Source organism: Trichechus manatus, unplaced genomic scaffold, assembly GCF_000243295.1.
Source record: "Trichechus manatus latirostris isolate Lorelei unplaced genomic scaffold, TriManLat1.0 scaffold00011, whole genome shotgun sequence".
Lineage (NCBI taxonomy): Eukaryota > Metazoa > Chordata > Mammalia > Sirenia > Trichechidae > Trichechus > Trichechus manatus.
Genome location: NW_004443947.1, coordinates 21,407,831 through 21,431,822, shown reverse-complemented (window position 1 = coordinate 21,431,822; position 23,992 = coordinate 21,407,831). Strand labels below are relative to the sequence as shown.

Below are 23,992 nucleotides of genomic sequence, written 5' to 3'. Positions count from 1 at the left end.
CCACCCACCCACCCATCCACCCATCCACCCATCCATCCATCCATCCATCCATCCATCCATCCATCCATCCATCCACCCTTCTAGCCAACATTTAATATATTCAAGGAGGAGTTAGTCCTGGGTCCTGTCCTTAAGGAGCTCCCTACTGAGTTATGGAAACAGACAAGTAAAAAGCAGAAGTACTGTACAGTGTGAGAGGGGCTATGCCAGAGCCTGAAATGCTGTGAGAGCCCTTGGCAACAGTGCCAGATAGAGACTGAATCCTCTGTTTCCTTGTTTACAAAATGGGGATAATAACACCCAGCATCTGAGGATTATATAAGATGAAGTGTATCTGGCACCTACTATAGAGATTTCTGAATCTCAGTCTCCTCAGCTGTTAATTAGTAATTCTACATTCCCCATAGAGTTACTGTGAGAATAGAATAACCTAGTGTGTATAATGCTCTTAGCCTAGTAACTGGCATGTGGTATGTGCTCAATAAACACCAGCTGCCTTTCCCAGCTCCAGGGTATGAATTATAGGGAATAAAAGACATAAGGAATGCTGCCTGCCTGAAGACCATTTCTCACCCAGGGCCCTGGACCAATGCTATCATACACATTAGAGGAAAGGAAACTTACAGACACGATGCAGTTTGAAGGTAATATAACAGAGAAAATGACCAAGAGTCAAACACATGACATAGAGTAAGAGCCACTGCCCTTCAGAGGATCTAGACAAGACCTTGGGAGAAACCAGAGAAGCTTACATGAAGGAGGAGGCCTTGAGAGGTCCTGACACCTGGGCAGCTGTTGTGTGGTTAGAAAAGTCTGGGCAGGACATCCCAGACAAAGAAAGAAGAAACACCACCTTTACAAAATCAATGTAAACATGTGGCAAAGAACCCTGGAATGCTTGAGAGCTTTCACCTCCCTTAGAAGCTGTGCTTTAAGTAGGCACCAACAGAGGTCTGCTGCTGTGTATCATTCTCAGACAGAATAGAGTTCTGCCCCCCTCCATTACTTTCTCAATTTATTTATTATTTTGAGGAATCTTCCAAGGTGATTCTGGTTTGCCTGTAGCTTATCTCATGTGATGACCTCTTTATCATTAACTTCCTTCCTCTGGAGACAGAATGAGATGATCTCAAATATCCTTTCCAGCTCTGACATTCCCTGAAAAGCACATACTGAAGCAGAGGAAACAGATATGCAGCGCCTCTGAGGGGCAGAGGTGGCCACTGGGGACTGTTTTCTTCTGGGCCTGCTTCCTGCCCCCCTCCAGGTGTTCTTACAGCAGTGAGCCACCTTCATGCAGAGTGCTATTAGATCCATCTGGAGAACATATTAATTAAAAACTCCAGGCAGCCCACACGACTTCATCAGAGCATCTTGACTGTGGCAGCACACAAACTCTCTCTGATTCCCAGGAAGGCCTTGGCCTTTCAGACACTCTCTTTCTAAAAACAGTAATGGGTAGGATTCCTGACTACAGCAAGTGAAGAGCAAACACCACCGCTGCTCACTGGTTTGGGGGCAGCAGGGGGTTCTGGACTCAGCACTTGAGTTCTTCCTTTTGAGCTTCCCTGGTTCCTTTTGGGGTCTCCCACACGGCCCTGAGAACCATGCTTAGAGTGAAGCCGTAGAAGGGTAGCAGTGGGTAAGAGCTCCAGTGAGGGTCCCTCTTTGCCTACAACTTAAATGCCTCCAGATCACTCCTACTTAATCCCTTCCACAGCTCTTCCTACTTACAGCAGTTACAGAACTTGGCCACATCATGGTTCTGATTAGGGCTCCATTCCTGGCCTTGCTCTTGCAACATCAAACAGTCAACTGTTTCCCTGCATAAAATGATTCTGTGCATAAAATATGCTTTGTTTGTGCCATCTCTCTTTCTCCTCATAGCTGTCTATCCTGTCCTGCCCCTATAGTTGCCCCCATCATCCACCTCCTCTGGCAAACTCCTAACTGCACCCATCTCTGCAAGGAAGACTTGCTTCCTTAGTGCTCCCATAAATGCTTGTGGTAGGCTAAATAATAGTGCCCCAAGATGTCCATGTTCTAATCTATGGACCCTTCTAATATTCTACTTTATATGACAGAAGGGACTTTGCAAATGTGATTAAGGATCTTCAGATAGAGAATGTAGCCTGGATTATCCAGGTGGGCCCAATGTAATCACTAGGGTCCCTATAAGTAGGTGGCAGAGAGAGATACTATCACAGAAGAGGAGAATGTGGTATGAGCAGAGATTAGAGTGATGTACCTTGAAGATAGAAGAAGGGGCCGCAAGCCAAGGAATACAGATATCCATTAGAAGCTAGAAAAGGTAAGGAAACAACCTTCCCTCAGAACCTCTAGAAGGAACCAGCTCTGCCGACAACTTTGACCTGAAGCCAGTGCTACGGATTGAATTGTGTCTTCCCCAAATATGTGTTGAAGTCCTAATTCCTGTACCTGTAAATACAATCTTCTTTGGAAATAGGAGTTTTCTTTTATGTTAGGTTAATGAGGTCATGGCAGTGTAGGGTGAGTCTCCTCAGCTTAATCACGTCTGAGTTATAAAAGGAGCAGAATAGACACAGAGACATACACAGGGGCTAGACAGACAACATTTGAAGATCTACGAGTGGAAAAATGCCAAGGATTGCTGGCAGACACCAAAACCAGGAGAGAGTCTCACAGAACAAATTGACACAGCCCAGACCCTGATTTGGACTTTTATCCTCTAGAACTGTGAGAAAAGAAATTTCTGTTCTTTAAAGCCCCCACTTGTGGTATTTCTGTTATGGTAGCCCTCTGTAACTAAGACACACTATGAAAATGATTTTGGACTTCTGACTTCCAGAACTGCAAGGGAATACATTTGGGATGTTTTAAACCACTAATTCTGTGGTAATTTGTGCCAGCAGTAGGAAACGAATACAGCACCTGTGTGCATCCCCTCATTGAGGGTGGCAGATTGTATTATTGATCCTGATCATGTGTTGGACTCCCTCTAGCTCTATATTATGAGCTCTATGAGGACTGATCCCGTGATTGATTCATCTTGTTATCCTCCAGTGCTAACAGAGCGCGCAGGTTCAGTAAGTATTTCTTGAACAAATAAATGACAGATGAAAATTCCTAATATTTAAATAGCACGTAATCCTTTTGGGATCCTGTTGCTGTCGAGTTGATTCCGACTCGTAGTGGAAACCCTGGTGTTGTGGTTAAGTGCTACACTGCTAATCAAAAGGTTAGCAGTTTGAATCCACCAGGCTCTCCTTGGAAACTCTATGGGGCAGTTCTACCCTGTCCTATAGGATCGCTATGAGTCAAAATTTACTCGACGACAATGGGTTAATCCTTTTAGGAGAGATTCTCTTGTGTTTTGTCTCATTAGCATCTCGTTAACCTAGACAGGATAGATTTTTACTATCCTCACTTAACCGGTAAGGAAACTGTGACTCATAGAGTTGAAGCAACTTGCCCAAAGAGACAGAAGGCTACAGTGTTGTTGTTCTTTCTGAAACATTCCATACCTACAGCTCCGATAAGGCACATGACGAAGAGGAGCCCGATGCAGGAGAAGACATCTGTGTTCATGCGCCGCTCGATCTTGCTGCGTTTGTAGCGTGGGCCGCTGTTGTTCAGCATGGCTTTTGTGTCATGGCCTTTGAGAGAGAACGGGGAAATCAACACCTGATTGCCTCTGGCCTGGAATGCACACTTGGCTCTTCTCACAGGAGCTTGTTGTGAAACTGAGGCTTCGTTCTCTAACCAGAACTTGTCCTGCTTCAGGGACGTTGCTGAGAACAGCTATAGAGGCCTCACAAAGTGTGTCAGCAGATATTTATTGAGCATCCCCGTGCATCAGGCAGAGCCACCGCATGCAGGGGGTAGAGTTTGTGCCCCGCGCCAGCATTAGCCTCAAGAGGCTCCCCTCCTATCTTGGAGTGCCACATAAAATTTTGTGCAAAGAAAGAACAACAAAGTTTGAAACTACAGATCTCATCCAGTCACCTCATTTTGCATTTGGGGACACTGAGGACCAGAGAGGGGGAGGGGCTTCCCCAAAATGAAAGAATTAATTAACATCAGAGACAAAATGAGAACCAGGATTCTGATTCCCAGTCTATTTTTCCTTCCACTAGAAGGTACCTTCTCTCGATTTTTAAGAAAATAAACCCGTTGCCGTCAAGTCAGTTCCAACTCACAGCCATCCGAGGACAGAGCAGAACTGCCCCACAGGGTTTCCAAGGCTGTATCTTTACGGAAACAGACTGCCACATCTTTCTTCTGCAGAGCTGCTGGTGGGTCTTAACTACCAACCTTTCAGTTAGCACCGGCGTGCTTAACCACTGGGCAACCAAGGCTCCTTTTTAAGAAAATAGGCCTGTGATAATAATCTCAAACATTCCTTTAGCGTATATGTGCCAGACCTTGTTATTAGAGCTTTACATGAATTAGTTCCTTTAATCACAGAATCCTAGCAGGATGGGACTATTATTTTTCACTTTTCAGAGACAAAGAAACAAGAATCGAGAGGTCACGCAGCTGATGGTGGCAGAGCCAGAATGGGAACACAGGCAGCCTGCAGGGCCCCTGCTCAGAACTAATAGACTATCCTAGAACTGCAGGAGGACCTCACAAAATATTTGTTGACTGAACGAGCAAATGCATGGTAAGCAGATTGGTTTTATTCTCCTGAGAAACAGCCTAGTCTGTCCCAATCATGAAAGGCTCCATTAAGAACCTCCCTTCTCTTCAGCATGTTCTCTGTCAACATAGGCTGAATTCTTCCTCTTCTGATGCATTTAGAGGCTGTGCCAAAGCTCAATAAATGACGCTGCACAACACTTTACAGATTGCAGAAATATTCATATTCCTTTTCTCTTTTTGTAGGAGTCGCTGGGTGGCACAAACAGTTAAGTGCTGGATTAGTAACCGAAAGGTTGGCAGTTTGAACCCGCTGAGTGGCACTGTAGAAGAAAGGCCTGGTGATCTGCTTCCGAAAGGTTCTACTCTGCAACGCATGGTGTCTCCAATCGACTCCATGGCAACTGGTTTGGTTTTCATCTTTTTTTTCCTTCTCTTTTTGTAAACCAGATTAGCATTCCCATTTTACAAATGAGGAGTGAGGCTCTGAGAAGGTAAATTACCTGCCCAAGGCGACCCAGCAATCTAGGAGCAGAGCCAATCTGGAGAGCAGCTCTTCCAACCGCCTTTCCCAGCCCCAGCTGGAAAGATGATTGTCTAGTTTGGTCCTTAGCTTGTGATTCACTCTTCTTGTTCCTTTGCCTGGAACATTCTTCCTTCACTTCTTAGTTTGGCTGACACTTTCTTGTCCCCGGGGTCTCATCTAAATGCCTCTGCTTCTGGGAAGCCATTTCCATGACCCCTTAGACTAGAGTAGGTGCCCTTGTTGTGAGCTCCCACAGAGCCCCACACCTTACCCCTCTCAGCCCTGTGTCATTGTCCACGGCCCCTGCTAGACAATGCTACTAGCCCATAAGCCAGGACTGTGCGTCCTTCCCTCATGCCACAGTGCTTAGAATATGGCAACCAGTAACCAGTTGCCCTTGAGTCAACTCTGACTTATGGTGGCCTCATGTGTGTCAGAGCAGAACTGTGCTCCAATGAATTTTCAATGGCTGAGTTTTTGGAAGTAGATCACCAGGGCTTTCTTCTGAGGTGCCGCTGGGTGGACTTGAATTTCCAAGCTTTCAGTAAGAAGCCAAGTGCGTTAACCACTTGGATCACCCAGGGACTCCTAGGACATGGTAGGAACCTAAGTATTTGTTGAATGAGTTCATGAATTGATATTTATAAATCCTGTCAAGTGTCAAAGTTTAGGCAGGAAGTGAGAACAGTAATCGCTTCACTGTGGAAAATAAACAATAACAATACTCAGGACTGGGCACTGTGCTGAGACTTTTAATGAATTTTCTTCTAGAATCCTCACAAAAGTCCTATGAGCTAGGTGCTGTTATTATCCCTATTTTAAAGGTAAGGAAAGCCAGGTTTAGAGATTGCAAGTGTCTTGCCCAAGGCCCCACGGCTAAGAACTGAGAGCCAAACCTCGATTCTGTCTTCAGTCGGAGCCCGTCCTCTGGGGCTGCTGAATTTTAACTACTGTGCTGTCGCCTCAGGAGTCAAATTAGAAAACGCCAGTCACATACTTTCTGTGCACAATTAAAGAAAACCAATACATCAGCTCCAGCAGCGAATGGTTTTAATGCTGTTTAGCTGGTTGCTTTGTGGATTTAAAGTGGCAACAAAACAGTGGGAGTGAATAGACTCCAGGCTTATTAAATTAGACTCAAGTTGCTGCAGTCGTGAGAGGTTCCTGTGGCACCATGGGCTCTTTCAGACGGTGCTGCTGGGGCCGTGGACTTTCCCCCTGCCTCAGGCTCCACACACACAAGGGGTAGTGAGGTCACCCCTTCACTCACCTGCTCCCCACCTTCTGAAAGTCTTTGTGGATCCTTCTGTTCTTTTGGCAAGAGCTGGGCTAAGGGGGAGGCAGTATGGTGTGGCAGTTAGAACATGGGCTCTAGAGTCAGACAGAGCTCGGTTCTGCAGGTACTTGGCCCTGGGTTACAGGGAGTTAATCTCAGTAGACCTGTGGCCTTGAGTGAGTTAATCTCTTTGTACCTCAAGTTCCTCATCTGTAAAGGGGGGGATAATGGTTGTGTGTATATGGGGAGAGGGTGGATCAATACACATAAAGCACCGAAAATAGTTCTGGTACTACACAGTAGGGACTCAACAAATGTTTACTTTTACATTCTTAGGATTGTCATCATCTTCATAATGGCAGCTGGGAGGAGCACATGTATGCTCACTGGATCTCTTCCTTCTGGAAATCTCACCTTGGCCTTTCTGGGCCTCTGGCTCTGAGGTGCTTATATTTTGCCCATCCATAATTCAAGACCACACGTTCCCAACCAAGGGTGATTTTGCCCTCTCTGCCCCAGGGGAGAATGGCAATGTCTCAAGAGATTTTTGGTCGTCACAACTGGGGGGAGGGAAAGTTGCTCTTGGCATCTAGTGGGTAGAGGCCAGGGATGCTGCTAAAAATCCTACAGAACGGTCCCCCACAACAAAGAATTATCCAGCCCAAAGTGTCAATAATGCCGAGGTTGAGACCCCTGCTCTCGATAACAACACTAAAAATGATTATTACCATTTTGCTTACTTTTTTAAACGTGCCAGGCATTGTGTTAAGCCCTTTTTCCACAAATAATCTCATTTGAGCTTTATAACCCTATGAGGTAGGAACCATTAGTCCCCTTTGTATTGAAAGTTTAGTCAACTTGCCTAGGAACATGTAGCAAGTGAGTGGGTTTCAACCCCAGGCAGCCTGACTCCCAGAGCCACAGTTAACCCTCTCTCCACATCTGCCCCTTCATGTCTGGCTTCCATCACTCACTCAACGCTTCTTCTTTGTTTCTGTTTAAGCAGACAAGCAAAGCTCTAAGCCTACTTTTTTCTCGAGAGTCATTTTCAGTAGGTCTACCAGATGACGTTGAATTCCACTGCCAAAGACCCTTAATTAAAAGCAGTCACCTGAACCGCCAAATACAACTCCCCTCCCCCAAATTAGGGAAAGCCAGCTAGATTGTGACATTATTAAAAAAAAAAAAAAATTTTCCTTTGACAATCCTAAAAAGTGAATTTTAGAGTAGATCAATGTTTAAATGCTCTTCCATGTTCATGAAAAATGGCGTACTACTCAGACCCAAACAAATAACCCAACCCAACCCAACCCAACCCAAACAAACAACAATAAAAACAACAAACAATATTTCAAGGTGTCCCAAGTATATTAGTGGATGGGAGACCTTAAAAAATGTATTCTGGAGCATTCTACCAAAGGTAGATACTCCAGGGAGATGCTTTCCTCTAAAGTCAGAGAAGTCTCTCGGTTGTTCACTTAATAATAGATATTTATAGAGTACAGACATTTATTAAGCACTGGGCAGTAGGTACTCGGGATATAGCGGTCATAAGACTGTCCTCAAAGACTTTAGATTTCATTGTAAGAGGTGCTGCTGTCATCTTCTTTCCATTGGAAAGCAAAATCAAAGTGGGCAAGAGAAAGGGACCACCATATATATCTTGAGCCATAAAGTTAATAACGATAATAATACAAATGTAAGTGCAAAAACAACAACTAAAACTCATGATCCCTCGCTTTGCTAGACACAGTGCTGGAAGCTTTACATACACTGGGTCATTTAATTCTCATGAGTGCTCTGTAAGGCAGGTACATATGTTCTTATTGTACAAATGAGGACATTGAGGCAAAAAGGTGAGGCTAAGTTTGGTGAGATTATTCCTCAGGCTCAAGGAGGTAACTTCCATCTTGTCTTTAATTAGTATCACAAAACTAGAAGAAGTGAATGAATGTGGGTCCCTCTCCCCGTCTTGTTCAGAAGAGTAACTCAGAATCTTATTAAGTCTCTTGTGGATGGAGTTAGCCACTGTGACTCCCAGTCTCAGTTTGCTTAGTTGAGAAACGGGAAGTAACATGACATTACCCCTTAGAGCTGTGGCAAGGACTTGCTGAATGAAGATGGACTTGGAGGCAGGGGGCAGGGGTGGGGGGAGAGAATAGAGGAGAGACAACAGAGAAAAGGGACAAAAGAAACTGTCCAAGGACAATGACCTGCGTAGATGACAATGCCAATGGCCATCTCAGTGTTTCTGATGGTGCAGCCTCGAAGCAGAAGACTCTCACTGCCAAAGCCAGTCCTGGTCTTGTCAGGATGCTCCCTGAGAACGAAGAAAGATGGGGTGGTTTGGTGGTCTCTCCATACTGTCTTTGGTTAGTGTCGCTAAGCTAGAAGTGGAGAGTGAACATGATCCCTCTCCTCCCTACCAGAGGAGTGATACTGACTCAGAATCTAATCTCTTTCACATTCAAGCACACTCCTCATTTCTCCTCGGAGGCCTAGGTGGAGGCTGGACCATGAGAAGGCATTTGTCCACCCCTGTGGACATCATTATTTAGCCACACAAAAGGCAGGACTTGGCGCTGAAAAAGGCTTGGCTTCAATTTGCGCACTCAAAATGGTTGTAGGGCCAAAATGTGGGGAATTGGCTTCTGGCTGTACCAGACCGGAGCTGTGTTCCCTTTAGGACACGTTCACATGCTCATTCAAGTAGTTGCTGGGACAAGAACTGCACATACTGAACGCCTGAGTCCATAGAAGACCCTAGAGAGGCCCTCTTTCCATACCACGCAGGAGCATCTCCTTCTGAGATACACCACTCCCTCAGCCTCCTGTCCCATCCTTCCCTCACTCAGTCTCTCATAAAATAAACAGACCTTATAGGAGATGGAAGTGGCCCGAGTGCCCAGTTTACTGGAAAGCAGCTTCTTAAGGCAGAGAGAGTTTCTTCCTCTAGCCAGGGGGAAGGTTGCAGTTTTCCACCTCATACTAGACTCCTGAGTCCAGGCACTTCCAGTTATTACCTGAGGTCTGATCCTTATTCTACACTGATGCCATTCTTTTGGGATTTTCAAGAATTTTTACTATAACTTTCCAAAAACATTACTCAGAGAAAGGACAATCTGAACCCTGAGGGTTTTTTCTCCTGATAGTTCTTAAACACTTCAGTTCTCTATGTCCCATTTTAAGTGTTTTACGTGTATCAACTCAATTAAGCTTCATGACAGCCTTATAAGATAGGTCATATTATCATAACCACTTTATTGATATGGACACTGAGGCAAGTTCATAGAGCTAGTAATGGCAGAATGAAAATTTAAGTGTAGGAAGTCTGACACCAGAGTGCTATACTGCTGCTCTATATGACTTTTAATACTATTAATTCTTTACTGTATTTATGCAGTAGGTTTACTTACATTGTTTAATTTAACTCTCATAGCTCAGGGAAGTAAGCAGATGGTTATCCTTACTCAAGAGAAAGCTGAAGCTCGGAGAGGCTGATTTTTTCAGAGCCACACACCTAGCACATGGAACATTCTAGGACTTGGGAATCCAGGCCACGGGCACCAAACCTAATTCGATTTCACTACAGTAGGGTTCCCCAAGTAGTACCTCATTAGCCTAACCTGAATCAGAGAGTTATTTCCATTTTCAGTTCTTCTTACTCTATCAAGGAGGATGTCTCAGTTTGGTGCTGGTATATCATTAACCTTTTTCTATCACCTACTTATCTTCCTTTTTAACATGGAGTAGGCTTTGGCAAGCAGTAGTCTGTGGTTAGAATAGAATGACACAGTTTTGATTTAATTGTACTAATTTTTACTATTACCTTCTATGTATGGCAAGTGATACTGGTTTCCCACAGGCCAGAGATACAAATTTTTCTTTTGGAATAAATTTAAGAAAAAAAATAACTCAATAAAGAATTTGTAAATAAAAATATAAATGTTTTATGAATGTGATACAAACCGTCAAGATGAGACAAGAATGGCTGAAGTTTAGGAACAACATCACTGCCTCTCTCTATCAAGGGGGGAGCTGGCTGTGGGTAGAACATTGGGCTAGTGAAGCTTGAATGCTTCCCTGTCAGTTGCTTGTGGCTGAAATAACATTTTTAGGATACTCTGAGGTGATAATATATGATAAAGGCTTCTACCTCTCCTAGTTGCAATGTTCCTGTTTCACTGGATGGTAGAAAAGGGTTAGCTATCTCATAGCTCCTGTTGTTCTATTTAGTGTTTTTTGTTTACAGGGATGCTCTATTTAACTGACACTAGAGCAGCGTTTTTCAACTTTGGCTGTATTGACAATTTGGACTGGATAATTCTTCGCTGTGGGAGCTGTCGTGTGCATTGTAGGATGCTTGGCAGTGTCCTTGGCCTCTACCCACTAGATGTCAGATGCACTTTCCTCCCTCAGCTGTGATAGCCAAAAACATCTCCAGACATTGCCAAATATCTGTGGGGGTAGAGTGAGAGGAGGGAAAATTGCCCCTAGTTGAAAACCACTGCTCAAGAGAAATCTTTTTGTTTAAAAGTTCCATTTTCAAATCTGACACCCCTAATTTTTAAAGCAGAGCATTAAAAGCTGTTCATCTTTTAGCCAGTCTGGGCAGTCACAGGAAAACTCCTTAATTAAGGGAAACCCGCAGAAACTTTGGGGGAAACCTGGAGCCCTCAGTTCAGTAGGTTTTCTCAGGAAGAGGGTGAAGATTATTTGTGAATGCTGGACCCGAGGACACTCTCCTTGCCAAGCAGAGGAGGCAGGACCACCCTGGACAATTGTCCTGCATCCATCCCATGGGTTGGCTACACTGGACTGACCGACTGGTCGAGAGGGTTTATCCATGAGGCCCTGGCAGGTGGGGAAAGACTGGTCTCTAGGGATAGCAACCAGGGAAAGGAGATCCTGCATTGAGTGAAGCTGGAAAGTTCTGCCCTGAAACCTGTCTGAGATGGGTGAGGCCAAGCCCAGGTTGAAAGCTGAGAAAGGCTGGCTGCTGGCAGGAGCAGTTGGGGGAGAAAGGATCACAAATAGAAACCCAGCAATAAGGCTGCTGTCTAAGGGGATAAGGAAAATGACTCAAGGCGTGGGTAACCTGGCATGAGCCAAATCCACAAACCCTGGCATTCCTTGCTAGAGCTCTGTCTCACCAGATACCTGCAACAAACAACTCCACTTCCCCGTGAGTTCACGCCCTTCTCTGCCTGTCTCCATCTGTTTTCTCTGTGCATTTTAAAAATAATTTGCCTTTAAAAGCCACTCTTTCTCTGGTATTGTTCTTATCCTCTCCCCTCTTGCATTGTTCCTCTTACATCCCGTATGACCTCAGAAAATGTGAGTGTAAGGACTGCATAGACATCCACATCCCGAGAAGTCTCCTAGGCCTCATTTCAGACCCTACTGGCAGAGCAGCCACCATACATACCTTGGCTGAGCTCTGGACTGCATGGCAATGGATGACACACTGGAGTTGGAAACGAAAGGCCTGAATTTAAGTACTGGCTTTGTCTTTTACTTGCTGTGTTGTGACTTTGGGTGAATGTTGAAAAGTCTTAGATTATTATTTCCCCATAGTAATGTGGGACTCATAATAACTTGCTTCCTTGGGTTGTTGTAAAGGTTAAAAGAGGTGATAGTCTGTGAAATAACTCCATAAACTGTTAAAATACCACATGAGGGCATTTATTCACCTATTACTATTGCTCTTATTTTGCATAGCACTATTAGTCTGATGTGAGAGCAGGATCTTTTTTTCAATGGATGGTAGAAACAAAGTTGAAGAATAAAAATAACAATAATATACTAGCAGCAAAAACCAAACCAAACCCATTGCTGTTGAGTGGATTTCGACTCATAGTGACCTTACAGGACAGAGTAGAACTGCCCCATAGAATTTTCAAGGAGTGGCTGGTGGATTTGAACTGCTGACCTTTTGGTTAGCAGCCAAGCTCTTAACTACTACACCACCAGAGCTCCAGCAACAGCTACCATTAACTGAGTATTTCAAGGGTGCCAGGTACTGTGCTAAGGGCTTTGCATGTGCTAAACAACTTAATTCCCAGAGAGAAAAATCCTGTGATGTAGATATTATAATCTTTGTTTTAGAAAATCAAAACCAGCTGCCATTGAGCTGACTCTGACTAATGGCGACCCTGTGTGTGTTAGAGTAGAATTACTCCAAAAGGTTTTCAATGGCTAATTTTCAGAAGTAGGTTGCTGGGCCTTTCTTCCAATGTACTTCCAAGTGGACTTGAACTTCCAAACTTTCAGTTTACAGCTGAGCACGTTAACTGTTTGCACTGCAAGGGACTACAATCTTTATTTTACAGGTGTGGAAATCAAGGCCCAGAGAGGTTAATTTATTTACCCAAGGTCACACAGCTTGTAAGTGTAGAACCAGATTTTAAACCCAGGTCTGCTAAACTCCAAGGTCTGTGTTCTTAATGACAACGTAATAGAGGCTCTTTTAGAGAACCAATCTTAATTCATATTTGCCTCCCTAGAAGTGAGAATGGTGAGACTTCATCTCACTTACTTTGGATGTGTTATCAGCAGGGACCAGTCCTTGAGAAGGACATCATGCTTGGCAAAGTAGAGGGTCAGTGTAAAAGAGGAAGACCCTCAACAAGATGGATTGACATAGCGACTGCAACAATGGGTTCAATCATGGCAACAATTGTGAATATGGTGCAGGACCGGGTAGTGTTTCATTCTGTTGTACATAGGGTTGCTATGAGTCAGGACCGACTTGATGGCGCTTAACAGCAACAGTCTCCCCTGAGTCAGAGAGTGGTCTTGTTTCTGATGTTATTTCATCATCGGGTTAAAGAACCATTAGTGAGTTTAACCCTGCAAGATAATTAACTGTCACTCCAACAAAAAAAGATGAGAAAAGTTTCCCAACTTTACTTAGGTTTCTCTGGATCTTCTTTATGATAACAAGAAATGCATTTCCTCAGAGTCCAGATGTCTGTTTGGCCATTTCAAGAAAATATGTTTTCTAGTTGCAGAAGAGATATTTACAAGCAGCCTGTGGGCATTAGATACTTAATACTTACATATAGCCCTTAAATTTGTTGAGGTTGTTGTTGGGTTTCTCACACACAATGGTATTGTGGAAATGTTCCGGTTTGAACTGTGCCTCCTATGGGAGAGAGGACACTGTGAGGTTATTAAGTCAGAAGGATGTAGTTTTAATAGGATCATCAGAAGAGCTAATCACTGCTGGAACCATTGCAAATAAGGTAATCCCTGCTTTGTCATGCTGTGATAGTTGTATCAGGAGAAAAGTTAAATCCTCGTTAAGGAGGAGAAAGTAGATACAAATGAAAAGTTGGATTCTAGGCAGAGGGAGGTCCTTGCCCTGAACACATTTCACCAGCAAGCCTGGGTTTGAGTATCTAGACCAACGCTCTCCAATAGGACTTACCGTGAGCATGAAAATGTTCTAAGTCTGCACTGTCCAATGTGGAAACCATCAGCCACCTGTAGCTACTGAGCACTTGAAATGTGGGAATGAGGAATTGAGTTTATAATTTTAATTAATTTAAATTTAAATAGCCACATTGAACAGCACAGAGAAAGATGATCAAAAGAAGGGATTATGAATCTGCATCTGGCTGTATAGAGATAGCCACTGCTAATATTCTTGTGCATATAATACTTCCAGTCTTTTAAAAAAGATATCCACACACATATGCATGTGTGTGCACACACACATATACACTTACACATTTCAGAAATAAGGTTTAGTGTTCATATATCTTGAGTATTTTAAAATTATTAATTTTTTCTACATCTTGACTAACATTTGCATGGAAAGTGATTGTATGAATGTATTACACTTCATTTCACTATTGAATATTTACATCGTTTCTATTTATCTTACTATTTTAAAAATTCTGGGAAAGTAAAATAGTCGCCACTGAGTTGATTCTAATCCATGGTGACCCCATGTGTGTCAGAGTAGAACTGTGCTCCACGGGGTTTTCATTGGCTGATTTTTTGGAAGTAGATCTCCAGGACTTTCTCCTGAGGCACCTCTCGGTGGACTTGAACCTCCAACTTTTCATTTAGCAGCTACGTGTGCTGTTTGCACAACCCAAGAACTCTGCTGGGATAACAGTAGCTAATGAAATAACTAGCATTTACTGAACTCTTACTTCTGCCAGACACTATGGTGAGAACTTTACATGAGTTATTATCTTTTTTCAAGCTTATAAACACTCTGTGAAGTAGGAACTTTAATTATGGACTCTTTAGAGACGGGAAAACTGAGGCTCAGAGAAGTTAGTAGGCTGTCCATGGCCATACCAGGGCTGGATTTGAGTCCGAGTCTGACTCCATACCGTCTGTTCTTTACCTGAGCAGCACACTGCCTCTGGGTGAACATTCTTACAGCTAAGAATTTTAAACACACCCCTGACTGTTTCTCTACTTTCTTTAGGTCTTTCAGTTGTACAAGCTCTTATAGCACAATTGAGTGGGGGGACACAGATGTAGGTGGGGAGATCTTGCTTCCTAACTCTACCCCATAGTGACTAATACTGTGTTCAATTCTTTGAGTCTCAGTTTCTTCATCTGTAGAATGAGGCTAACACCACATGCCTGCCCCTATCTCATTTGTGCCTCAGGAGATAAAATCCACGTGGAAAGGTTTTGAGTTGTGTAGCATGCTATGCAAATAGACGGTAGTAGTGCTGAAGGTGGAATTGGAAAGTTTCCCGGGTAGAGCTTTAGCACGGGGAGTGAATTTATCTCTGAGAGCTTCAAGGTACAGCTGTTCAAAGGGACAAATTGATTCGAAGAAATGATAGCATTTTTTGGCTTCGTGTTACTATACTGTCCATTGGATCTGTAGGGGCATCAACATAAATAAACTCTCCACTCACTTGAAATAAATTACCCATCCAGGAGTTTCTAAAAATATGGCGCTTTTCCCTACAGGTATCGATTCTTTCAGGGACAAACACTTGCCGAGCTCTGAGATGATGACAAATCACACTGTAATTTGTCAGCTGCTTCCATGCACCTGATTAAGCCACGTGGCTCACTCTTGATCCATACCACTCAGCTATTGCTGGGTGTCTCCACCCAAACTCATTTCAGAGATGAGTGGCAGCAGCTCTGAGAGCTGATGATTCTGCTGCAGTGACTGAGTCACTGTGGTCTGTTTAATAATACCTTGAGAGGTGGGTGGGTCCTGGCAATGGTGAAGTTTGCCTCTCTTGTCCCTCAGTTGGGGCTTCCCAGCTGTCTTCCTCCTGCAGTGTCCTTTGCCTGGTCCCATGCTCTCCTTTACTTCGGCACTGGCTCTGGGGCCTCTGTCTGCCTTTCCCTCTTCCTGGAGAGGTGACCCACTCTTTCTATCTACCTGTCTCTTCCTGAGTTCCTTCCTTCTCTCCCCAAAATGAGCTATATATGAAAAGGAGCACTCAGGTCCTGCTGTCTGCAAAGAAAACCATGCAGGAGTTTCTTATTTTATTTCTATGGAAGGTGGGAGGGGTGAGCCCTCTCATAGCCTCTCTGAATTTATACCCAGTCATCCCAAGGTGCTGGCATTCCCCCCACCTCTCAGCCTCCACCCCATGTGGTGGGCATCCCGTCTTCTCTCTGTTGCCCTGCTCCCCTAAGCTTCTAAAGTGTCCTGCTCTTCTCACTACTGCCTTTTCTCACTTGCTTACTTTTAAGGTTTTTGTGGCAGTTCACAAAGTCCTTGGGTGACGAAAATGCTTCAGCACTCAACTACTAGCCGAAAGGTTGGCAGTTCTAACCCACTCAGAGGTGACTTAGAAGGCAGGCCTGGTGATCTGCTTCCTAAAGGTCACACAGCTTTGAAAACTCTGTGGAGCAGTTCTACTCTGCACACATAGGGTCGCTAGGAGTCAGAATCAACTCAATTGCAATTAACAACAACAACGACTCCAGGGAAGCTGCTAGGAGACCCCAAGTCAGGACAGGGGGAGTTGTCAACTCTTACAAAGCTGTAGAAATTCTTATTTTGACCTTGTTCAGGAGTTTCTGATTCCCTTCTGTGATGGGTAGAGCCACCTTCTCCACTCCGTAGCTTTTCTCAGTTTGTGGAGAGAGCTCACCTCACCTTCTTCTTCTTTCTGCCCTTTTATATAAGGTCCTTGATGAAGGTCCCACTGACCAGCAAAAAGGGCTTAGGGGAGTTATTAAGCCATTTCCAGAGGAGGGTGTGTGTCTCTGAGGTTCTTTGGGGGCAAGACCCACACGCCTTAAGCATCTGTCATTAAATTCTCGTAATGACTCTAAGGGTTTTTCACCGACGTACAAATAGAGGCTGAGGTAAAGTAATTGTCTTATGGTTGGCAAGTAACAGAGCTGAGATTAGAACCTACCTCTCTGGAATTCAAAGCCAATCATCATCATCATCATATTTATTCCCCCTCTTCGTCATTCTCCTTCTATTATTATTACTATTACTACTAGTGCAGAATTTCTTGAATGCTTATTATGTGCCAGGCATCAACTAAGTATTTTGTAAATACTATTTCCTTTAACTTTACAATAACTCTGTCATATAGGTACTGTTATTATCCCTATTTTGCAGATAAAGAAACTAAGGCCTAGAGAGATTCATTGATCTTCCCAGTGCATACAGCCAGCAAATTAGGAAAACAGGATTCAACTTCAGGACTTCTGACTCCACAGTCGGCTCTTTAACCATGGTGTTACTTTGATGTGCAGAGGAAAGATTAGAGTTAGGACCTCTAGGCTCCACTCACCTTTCTATAGTCCTTTCCCACTTCCTCTGACTGAAGTACCTGATGTAATAAATGCATTAATTCTCTAATATATGATAGAAAATATGGAATAGTCACTACAACTAATAAGCAGTGAAATGTATTACCTCTCCTAACGGTATTTGTATTTTAAAGTAGGGGTCCTTCAAAGGGTTGAAGTTAAGGCACTAAGTTACCTACATGAAACAAACAAACCAAACCCGTTGCTGTTGTGTCAATTCCGAGTCATAGTGATCCTACGGGACAGAGTAGAACTGCCCCATAGGGTTTCCAGGGAGCAACTGGTGGACTTGAACTGCCAGCCTTTGGTTAGCCTCTGAGCTCTTATCCACTGTACCACCAGGGCTCCGATTACCTATGTAGAGGGCAATTTATCTGATGATATGTATGTATAGAGTTTTTTTTTTTAGCATTTAAGAGGTTTTTCTTTTTGCTACCTCCTCTATGAAGCTCATCCCGACCTTCACAGACCCTTTCACCCCAATCAATCAGAATTAATTGCTCTTCTTATGTGCTTGCACACCACACTGCTTATGCCTCCACTTAAGACAATGTATCTGGATTTATGGTTCCTCTAATAAATGGTAAGCTTCCTCTGGAGCATCTCCTACAATGCCTCGTGTTAATAGGCATGCCACATTAATCTGTTGAGATAAGGTTAGTATTGGAGAAGGAGATATTAGGAGTGTATATATCGAAAGATGATGGATGAGGAGTTACAAAGAAGGCCTTATTGTAAAGCCTGCCCCACTCAATTAGGAAAAGTCCCAGATACAACCTTAAACTTTGATTTATGGGAATAGGACAGATTCACTAATGGAAATACTTTGCCTCAACTAATAAAAAATGTAGTCAAAGTCCTAGATCCCAGATTAGTCTCCCATTCATTCTTTCATACATTCAAGCATTTCTTGAATACCCAGGATGTGTGAGCCATGAGGAAAGTGGGAGAGAATCAGAGGAAAGGTAGGGGTTATTGACACAAATCAACTATTACAGCCATAAAAACTCAAAGTTCCCAGTGTAGTACAGGTGAGTCAATGGCCGTACCTTTGACAACAAAGGACTGTGGGCCAAGTGTCAGAGTGTAATAACTTGTCTGGGGTGACGGTACTCCTCACTGACCTGTGACCCAGATACAGCAAGACTGCCACCTCCCAGGGCCACCAGGAAATCCAGGGTGGGTGAAACTATCAGGCTGAAAAATGTTCCCACAGCTAAAATAGCCATTTCCCTTGCACTGGCCTCAAGTTTTACTTTTTCAGGCTTATTGACCACTATCGCCATAAATGAATTTCAAGTTGAGCAATGTAGGTGACTGAATAAATACACGATGATCTTTTGAAATGGTTTGTAGTGGATAGTTGTTTTCTGGCTATCCACCTTCCATTTCACTCTCCTTTCATAATATCCCCCTGACTTCCTTTTGGGAAACTAGCTCTACTTCCCAAGTCATCATCTTGATGGGGTTGTAAGTCAAGATACACGGCCCACTTGTGGGACTTGGACTTGAATGGACTGACTGAAGCTAGAAAAAAAAATTAAGACTATCAAATAATTCCTGATACTAATACTCCCCCTTGACACTAAGTTTCCCGGTTCTTGTCCTTTCTGAGCCTGGACCTTAAATTTCCCTTCTATTTTGTGAGCCATACCGTGAGCTTCCCTAACCCACATCCACATTCTTGCAATAATTCTGTTTTGCTTAAGTTAGTCAGACTTGTTTCTGTTGCTGGCAAACAGAGAATCCTAATCAACACAGTGGCCTACTCAGTCCCATGGCCATATTAAATACTTACGTCTGGATCTTTAAGAAATAACGACAATTATTTATTTAGTATAATTACAGTTTACAAAATGTGCTACTTATTTACTTTATCTTATTTGATCTTCCCAACTCTCCTGTGAAGTGTTCAGGAGCTCTATTATATTAAAGATAAAACTGAGTGTCAAAGACACTAAGTAACTTACCCAAGGTCGCACAGCTCATTAGAACCCAGATTTGTCTGATTCTAAAAGTTGCACTTGTTCTTTGCTTGATGTAAGCATCTACTGCTGTCTGGCCACAAAGAAGACCTCGTAGGCCTTTTTTATGCTTTCTCCCAAGATTTCCATATCGACAATCCCCCTAAACTCTCATCGCCAAGCTCAAGGGTTACCCCCTCTTGAGGAGCCATCTCTGTCCGCCACAGACCATAGCATTCTATAAAACAAACCATAACACACACGAGGAACGTGCTTCTTAGTTCAATCAAATACATGAGACCAAAGGGGCAACTCCTGCCCAAAAGCAAAGACGAGGAGGCAGGAAGGGACAGGAAAATTGGATGAATGGACACAAGGAACCCAAGGTGGAAAGGGGGAAAGTGCTGTCACATTGTGGGGATTGCAACCAATGTCACAAAACAATATGTGTATAAATTTTTGAGTGAGAAACTAACTTGAGCTGTAAACTTTCACCTAAAGCACAATAAAATTAAAAAACAAACAATTTTTGATGGTCAAAAAGGGTCTTTATGTTAAAAAAAAGGAAAGGAACCCATAGTTGTATGTTCTTGAAGACATCGATAATTCAGTGGTAGAATTCTCATCTTCCCTGTGAGCCACCAACGCACCTCATACACAGCTACCACCCATCTGTCAGTGAAGTCTTGTGTGTTGCTATGATGATGAACAGGTTTCAGCAAAGCTTCCAGACTAAGACTGGGAATAAAGGCATGGAGATCTACTTCCAAAAATTGGTCAATGAAAACATTATGGATCACAACAGTCCGATTTGCAACCAATCATGGAGATGGCAGCTTTTCATTCCATTGGGCATGAGGTTGCCATAAATTGGGGTCAATTCAGTGGTAGCTCACAACAACAGTACTAAGTTCTAGAGGACAGGAACCACATCTTAGACCACTTTGAAACCCCTCCATGGTCATTAGAAACTATTATTCAAGAGTATTCTGTCAATTGAGGGAAGAGAAACCAGCCAAACTTTTCCTTCAAACATGGAATGCAGGAGTGTTTGAATATCAGCAATCATCACTTATTGAATTTTTACTACAAGTACCTTTGTAAAAACGAAGAGCTGAGTCAGTGATCACTGAGCTTTTCTACAGCTCTCAGAATCTGTACACATCTCGGGCTAGATGACTACTACCACTACCACCATCGCCTCCCCCCTTCCCAGGGATGACGGCAGTGACAGCAGCAGCAGTAACTCATAGTGGAGCACTCATGTGAAGCTGTGCCGAGCACTAGGGGTTACAGGGTACTCAGCCCAGGCTAACCATGAGGCTACATCATGGGAGGTACCCTGCAACCTTGAAAGAATACATTTGAAAGTTTTATTTTATTTTGTGTGTGTGCATGTGCTTTGTTTACTAGTTTGTAAAAGTGTTGAAAGCTAACTTTCTTTACACCCCAGCTGCTGAGCTTGGTGATTTGAGTGTTTTTTTCCTGGCATGCGGATGAAATGACCTCCTGATGTTCGAGAACCCTATCTGAAAACTAATGACAGTTACCAGCACTTGATAACCTTCCTGCTTCCTGGTCTGAGTTATTTTTAAGATAACCTGCTACAGAGTGACTGGCAGTTACTGTCCTCTCTGGCTCTGGGTGAGGAAACCATCTGCATATTTAATAACCTTGGCTCTCCCTTCCTCCTTCAGTGATTCACAAAAGAAACAGACCAATTGAGCTGCGTAAGGAAGGCTGTATGTAAAGATTTTTTACAGTCTGTTTCCTTTTTTCAAGTGGGCAAACACTGTATTCTGTTTCTTACTCAGGGATGATACTAAATTTAGCTTGAAATCTTGCTATGACATTTGCCAACTTAGAAAGCATGGGTTTGGCATGCCAAGTCAACATGGCAAAAGAATGATTTCTTCTGTCATTCATAAAAGGAACTAATGAATTATTTGTGTGATTGTTTGTCAACAATTGTTTGTGTAATCCCCTTTTAGAACATAAAGTCTCAGCCAGTGTCTCTCTTGTTTACTTCTGGACCCCCAGAGCATGGTCCAGCACCTGGCATGTAGAAGGCATTCAATCAGCGTTTTGTGAATGAATGAACAAACGGCATGACGTCTGAAATGGGGGTAGCTGCCATCAGATGGGCAGTGGTGCCTTTTCTGTCCACATTTTTCTTGCTATGGCTAACTGAGAAGATGGCACGAGACTCTATCAATTGCACCTCAGGCTTTTGGCAAAAGGGGTTAAAAAGACATGAATGAACTCCAGTCTGAGAAACTCTATGCTAAGCTGGCCATGGAAAATACAATCATCAAGTGTCGCCTCTGCTGATAAACAAACAACAACAACAACAAAATCCTAACACAGTATCTGACAAAAGGAGGACTTTATCAGACATTTGTTGAGTATGTGAATTTATAAAATAAACTACAATGAAGTAGATGCAATAGTTGGAAGAAGCAAGAAAAAAGTCTATGGGAATACAGAGGAAGGGGTGATTAACCTTGGGTACGTTGTAGAGAATGTTGCCTAGGCATAGAAAGGGTATGCAGGGAAGGGCTTTCTGGGAAGCAAGAACAGCACTAGGGCCTATAGCAGAAAGACAGAGGAAATCAGGCCCCTCTCCTTAAGGAAGAATTGTACAGAAGTCACAAGTCACTGGTACAAACTGAAATGTTGGCTTTTCAAGTCCACCCAGAGGTGCCTTGTAAGAAAGGCCTGGTGATCTACTTCCAAAAAATCAGCCACTGAAAACCCTATGGAGCACAGTTCTGCACTGACACACGTGAGCTTGCCATCAGTCAGAATTGACTCAACAAGTGTTTTTTATTTTTATTTTAAATACCTGAGTCATAAAGAACTTAGCTTATGTAACCCTGATGCGTACTAGATGTAATGGATATTTACTGCTCTGTTGCTGAGAACACCGCTGCCCCACAGATCATTTTGAAGAAGTGGTCTTTCCCTCATTTCAACCATGAAATTCAAGTGAAGTGCCGGTCACAAAATACCGCCCCTCACATCCCAGCCAGAGTTGATTGGTCTAGGGGTGGGCACATGACACCAGCCAGGCCAGTCAGTCTCTTTCCCTGGGATAGTTTTCAGCTAGCTGTAAGGGAAGGTTCCAGTCTCTTTCTGGTGGTGAAGCTATAAGCTCAGGTACTGTTAGTGCCATGTTTCCTTCCATGTGAAGAGAGCTGGTCTGAGAGATTGTAGCTAATCATGGAGAGAAACATTGGAAAGAAAGGGAGATTGTACTGATGGCCTCTGAACTTCTGGTTCCACATGACCCTGAGGCCCAACTCACCCGTATTCTCCCAGTAAGGTCTCTTTTTGCTCAAGCTGCTTTGAATTGAGTCTCTGTCACATGCAGCCAAGAGTCTTGACTAATCCGTATACTAGATTTGTATGGCTCTCATTTGATACACCATTTCCCTCAGTGGCTTGGGATACTCATAATTATTCCCGGTTGTTAAATCAGTGAAGTCCACTATTAAGATGTAAATATGTTATCATGGGGTATGGAGGTAATTGGAAGGAGAAATAATTTATCATCCCCTGTTAACACTGTAGTGTAGTTACATATTTCACATAACCTTGAAGAGTCCCCTCGTAAAGCCCTAAGGGGATAAAGAATGGGAAAGACATTTAATAGGAGTATGAAAATAGTGCTAAACTTTGGGAAGAGGGGATCTTCTATGCTGTGTGTGCGCACACACACACACTTGCACCTCAGTGTAACACTGGGGATGAGAGGGTCACTAAAAAGAGGTCACAGGGCATAAAAATTATTAAAGTAACAGTTTTTGAGAAAAATTGGATTTCTTCAATCATGGTCAAATTATTATTGTAAATAATTATACCCTAAAACATGTATATATTTTATCCATTGCCATCGAGTCAATTCTGACTCATAGTGACCCTAAAGGACAGAGTAGAAGTGCACTGTAGGGTTTCCAAGGAGCCGTTGGTGGATTCGAACTGCTAACCTTTTGGTTAGTAGTCGAACGCTTATGTATATGGAAAATTATATTCATTTGAGAAATAAAAAAATACGTATAAAGGGATCTAAGAAGAATTACCCTGTTGTTAGTTGCCATTGAGTTGATTCTGACTCATGGTGACCCCATATGTGCAGAAGTAGAACTGCTCCATAGGGTTTTCAAGGATGTGACCTTTCAGAAGCAGATGTCTAGGTCTTGCCTCTGAGGTGCCTCTGGGTGGGCTGGAACCAATACCTTTTTGGCTAGTAGTCGAGTGCTTAACTGTTTGCACCACCCAGGGCACCTAGAATTACCTTTGCAAAATGATCTAATTCTGGCTCAACATTACTAACACTACATTAGCTGGATTATCTGTGACAAGATTCGAACTCTCTGAAATTAAGTTTCCTCATCTCCAAAATGTTGCTTATTCTTTCTTTGTCTATCTCAGAGTTGCTCTGAGTGTCAAATATCAAAAGCAAGCTGTGTGGTACAGTGGTTGAGGACTTTGCCTGATGTGGGAGAAAGGATTTACGTATGTAATATTCATGAAATTGAGTAAAAACCTCTGAATTTGAATGGAAGTATCAGCACAACTCCAGATGTATTTAATCTTAAAAAAAAAAGTTCTGTCCATTTAAATGGGATAGAAACAATGATCAACTCAATGACAATAAGTATATCTAAGAAACCAAACCTGTTGCCGTTGAGTTGATTCTGACTCATAGTGACCCTATAGGACAGAGTAGAGCTGCCCCATAGGGTTTCCAGGGGGTGCCTGTTAGATTTGGATTCGATCTGCTGACCTTTTGGTTAGCAGCCGTAGCTCTTTTTTTTTTTTTTTTTT

The 23,992-nt window shown here is 43.1% G+C and overlaps 1 protein-coding gene across 1 annotated transcript in view; it reads right to left on the bottom strand.

Annotated features, from left to right (window-relative positions):
- ATP10B (ATPase phospholipid transporting 10B (putative)) overlaps positions 1–23,992 on the bottom strand; it is a 117,437-nt gene that overhangs the window by 58,663 nt on the left and 34,782 nt on the right. The window contains exons 4-6 of the mRNA XM_004371237.2: positions 13,487–13,572; positions 8,639–8,745; positions 3,507–3,638 (exon numbers count right to left, since the gene is read on the bottom strand). Of these exons, the coding sequence (XP_004371294.1) occupies positions 3,507–3,638; positions 8,639–8,745; positions 13,487–13,572 (325 nt within the window). The remainder of the gene's footprint in view (positions 1–3,506; positions 3,639–8,638; positions 8,746–13,486; positions 13,573–23,992) is intronic.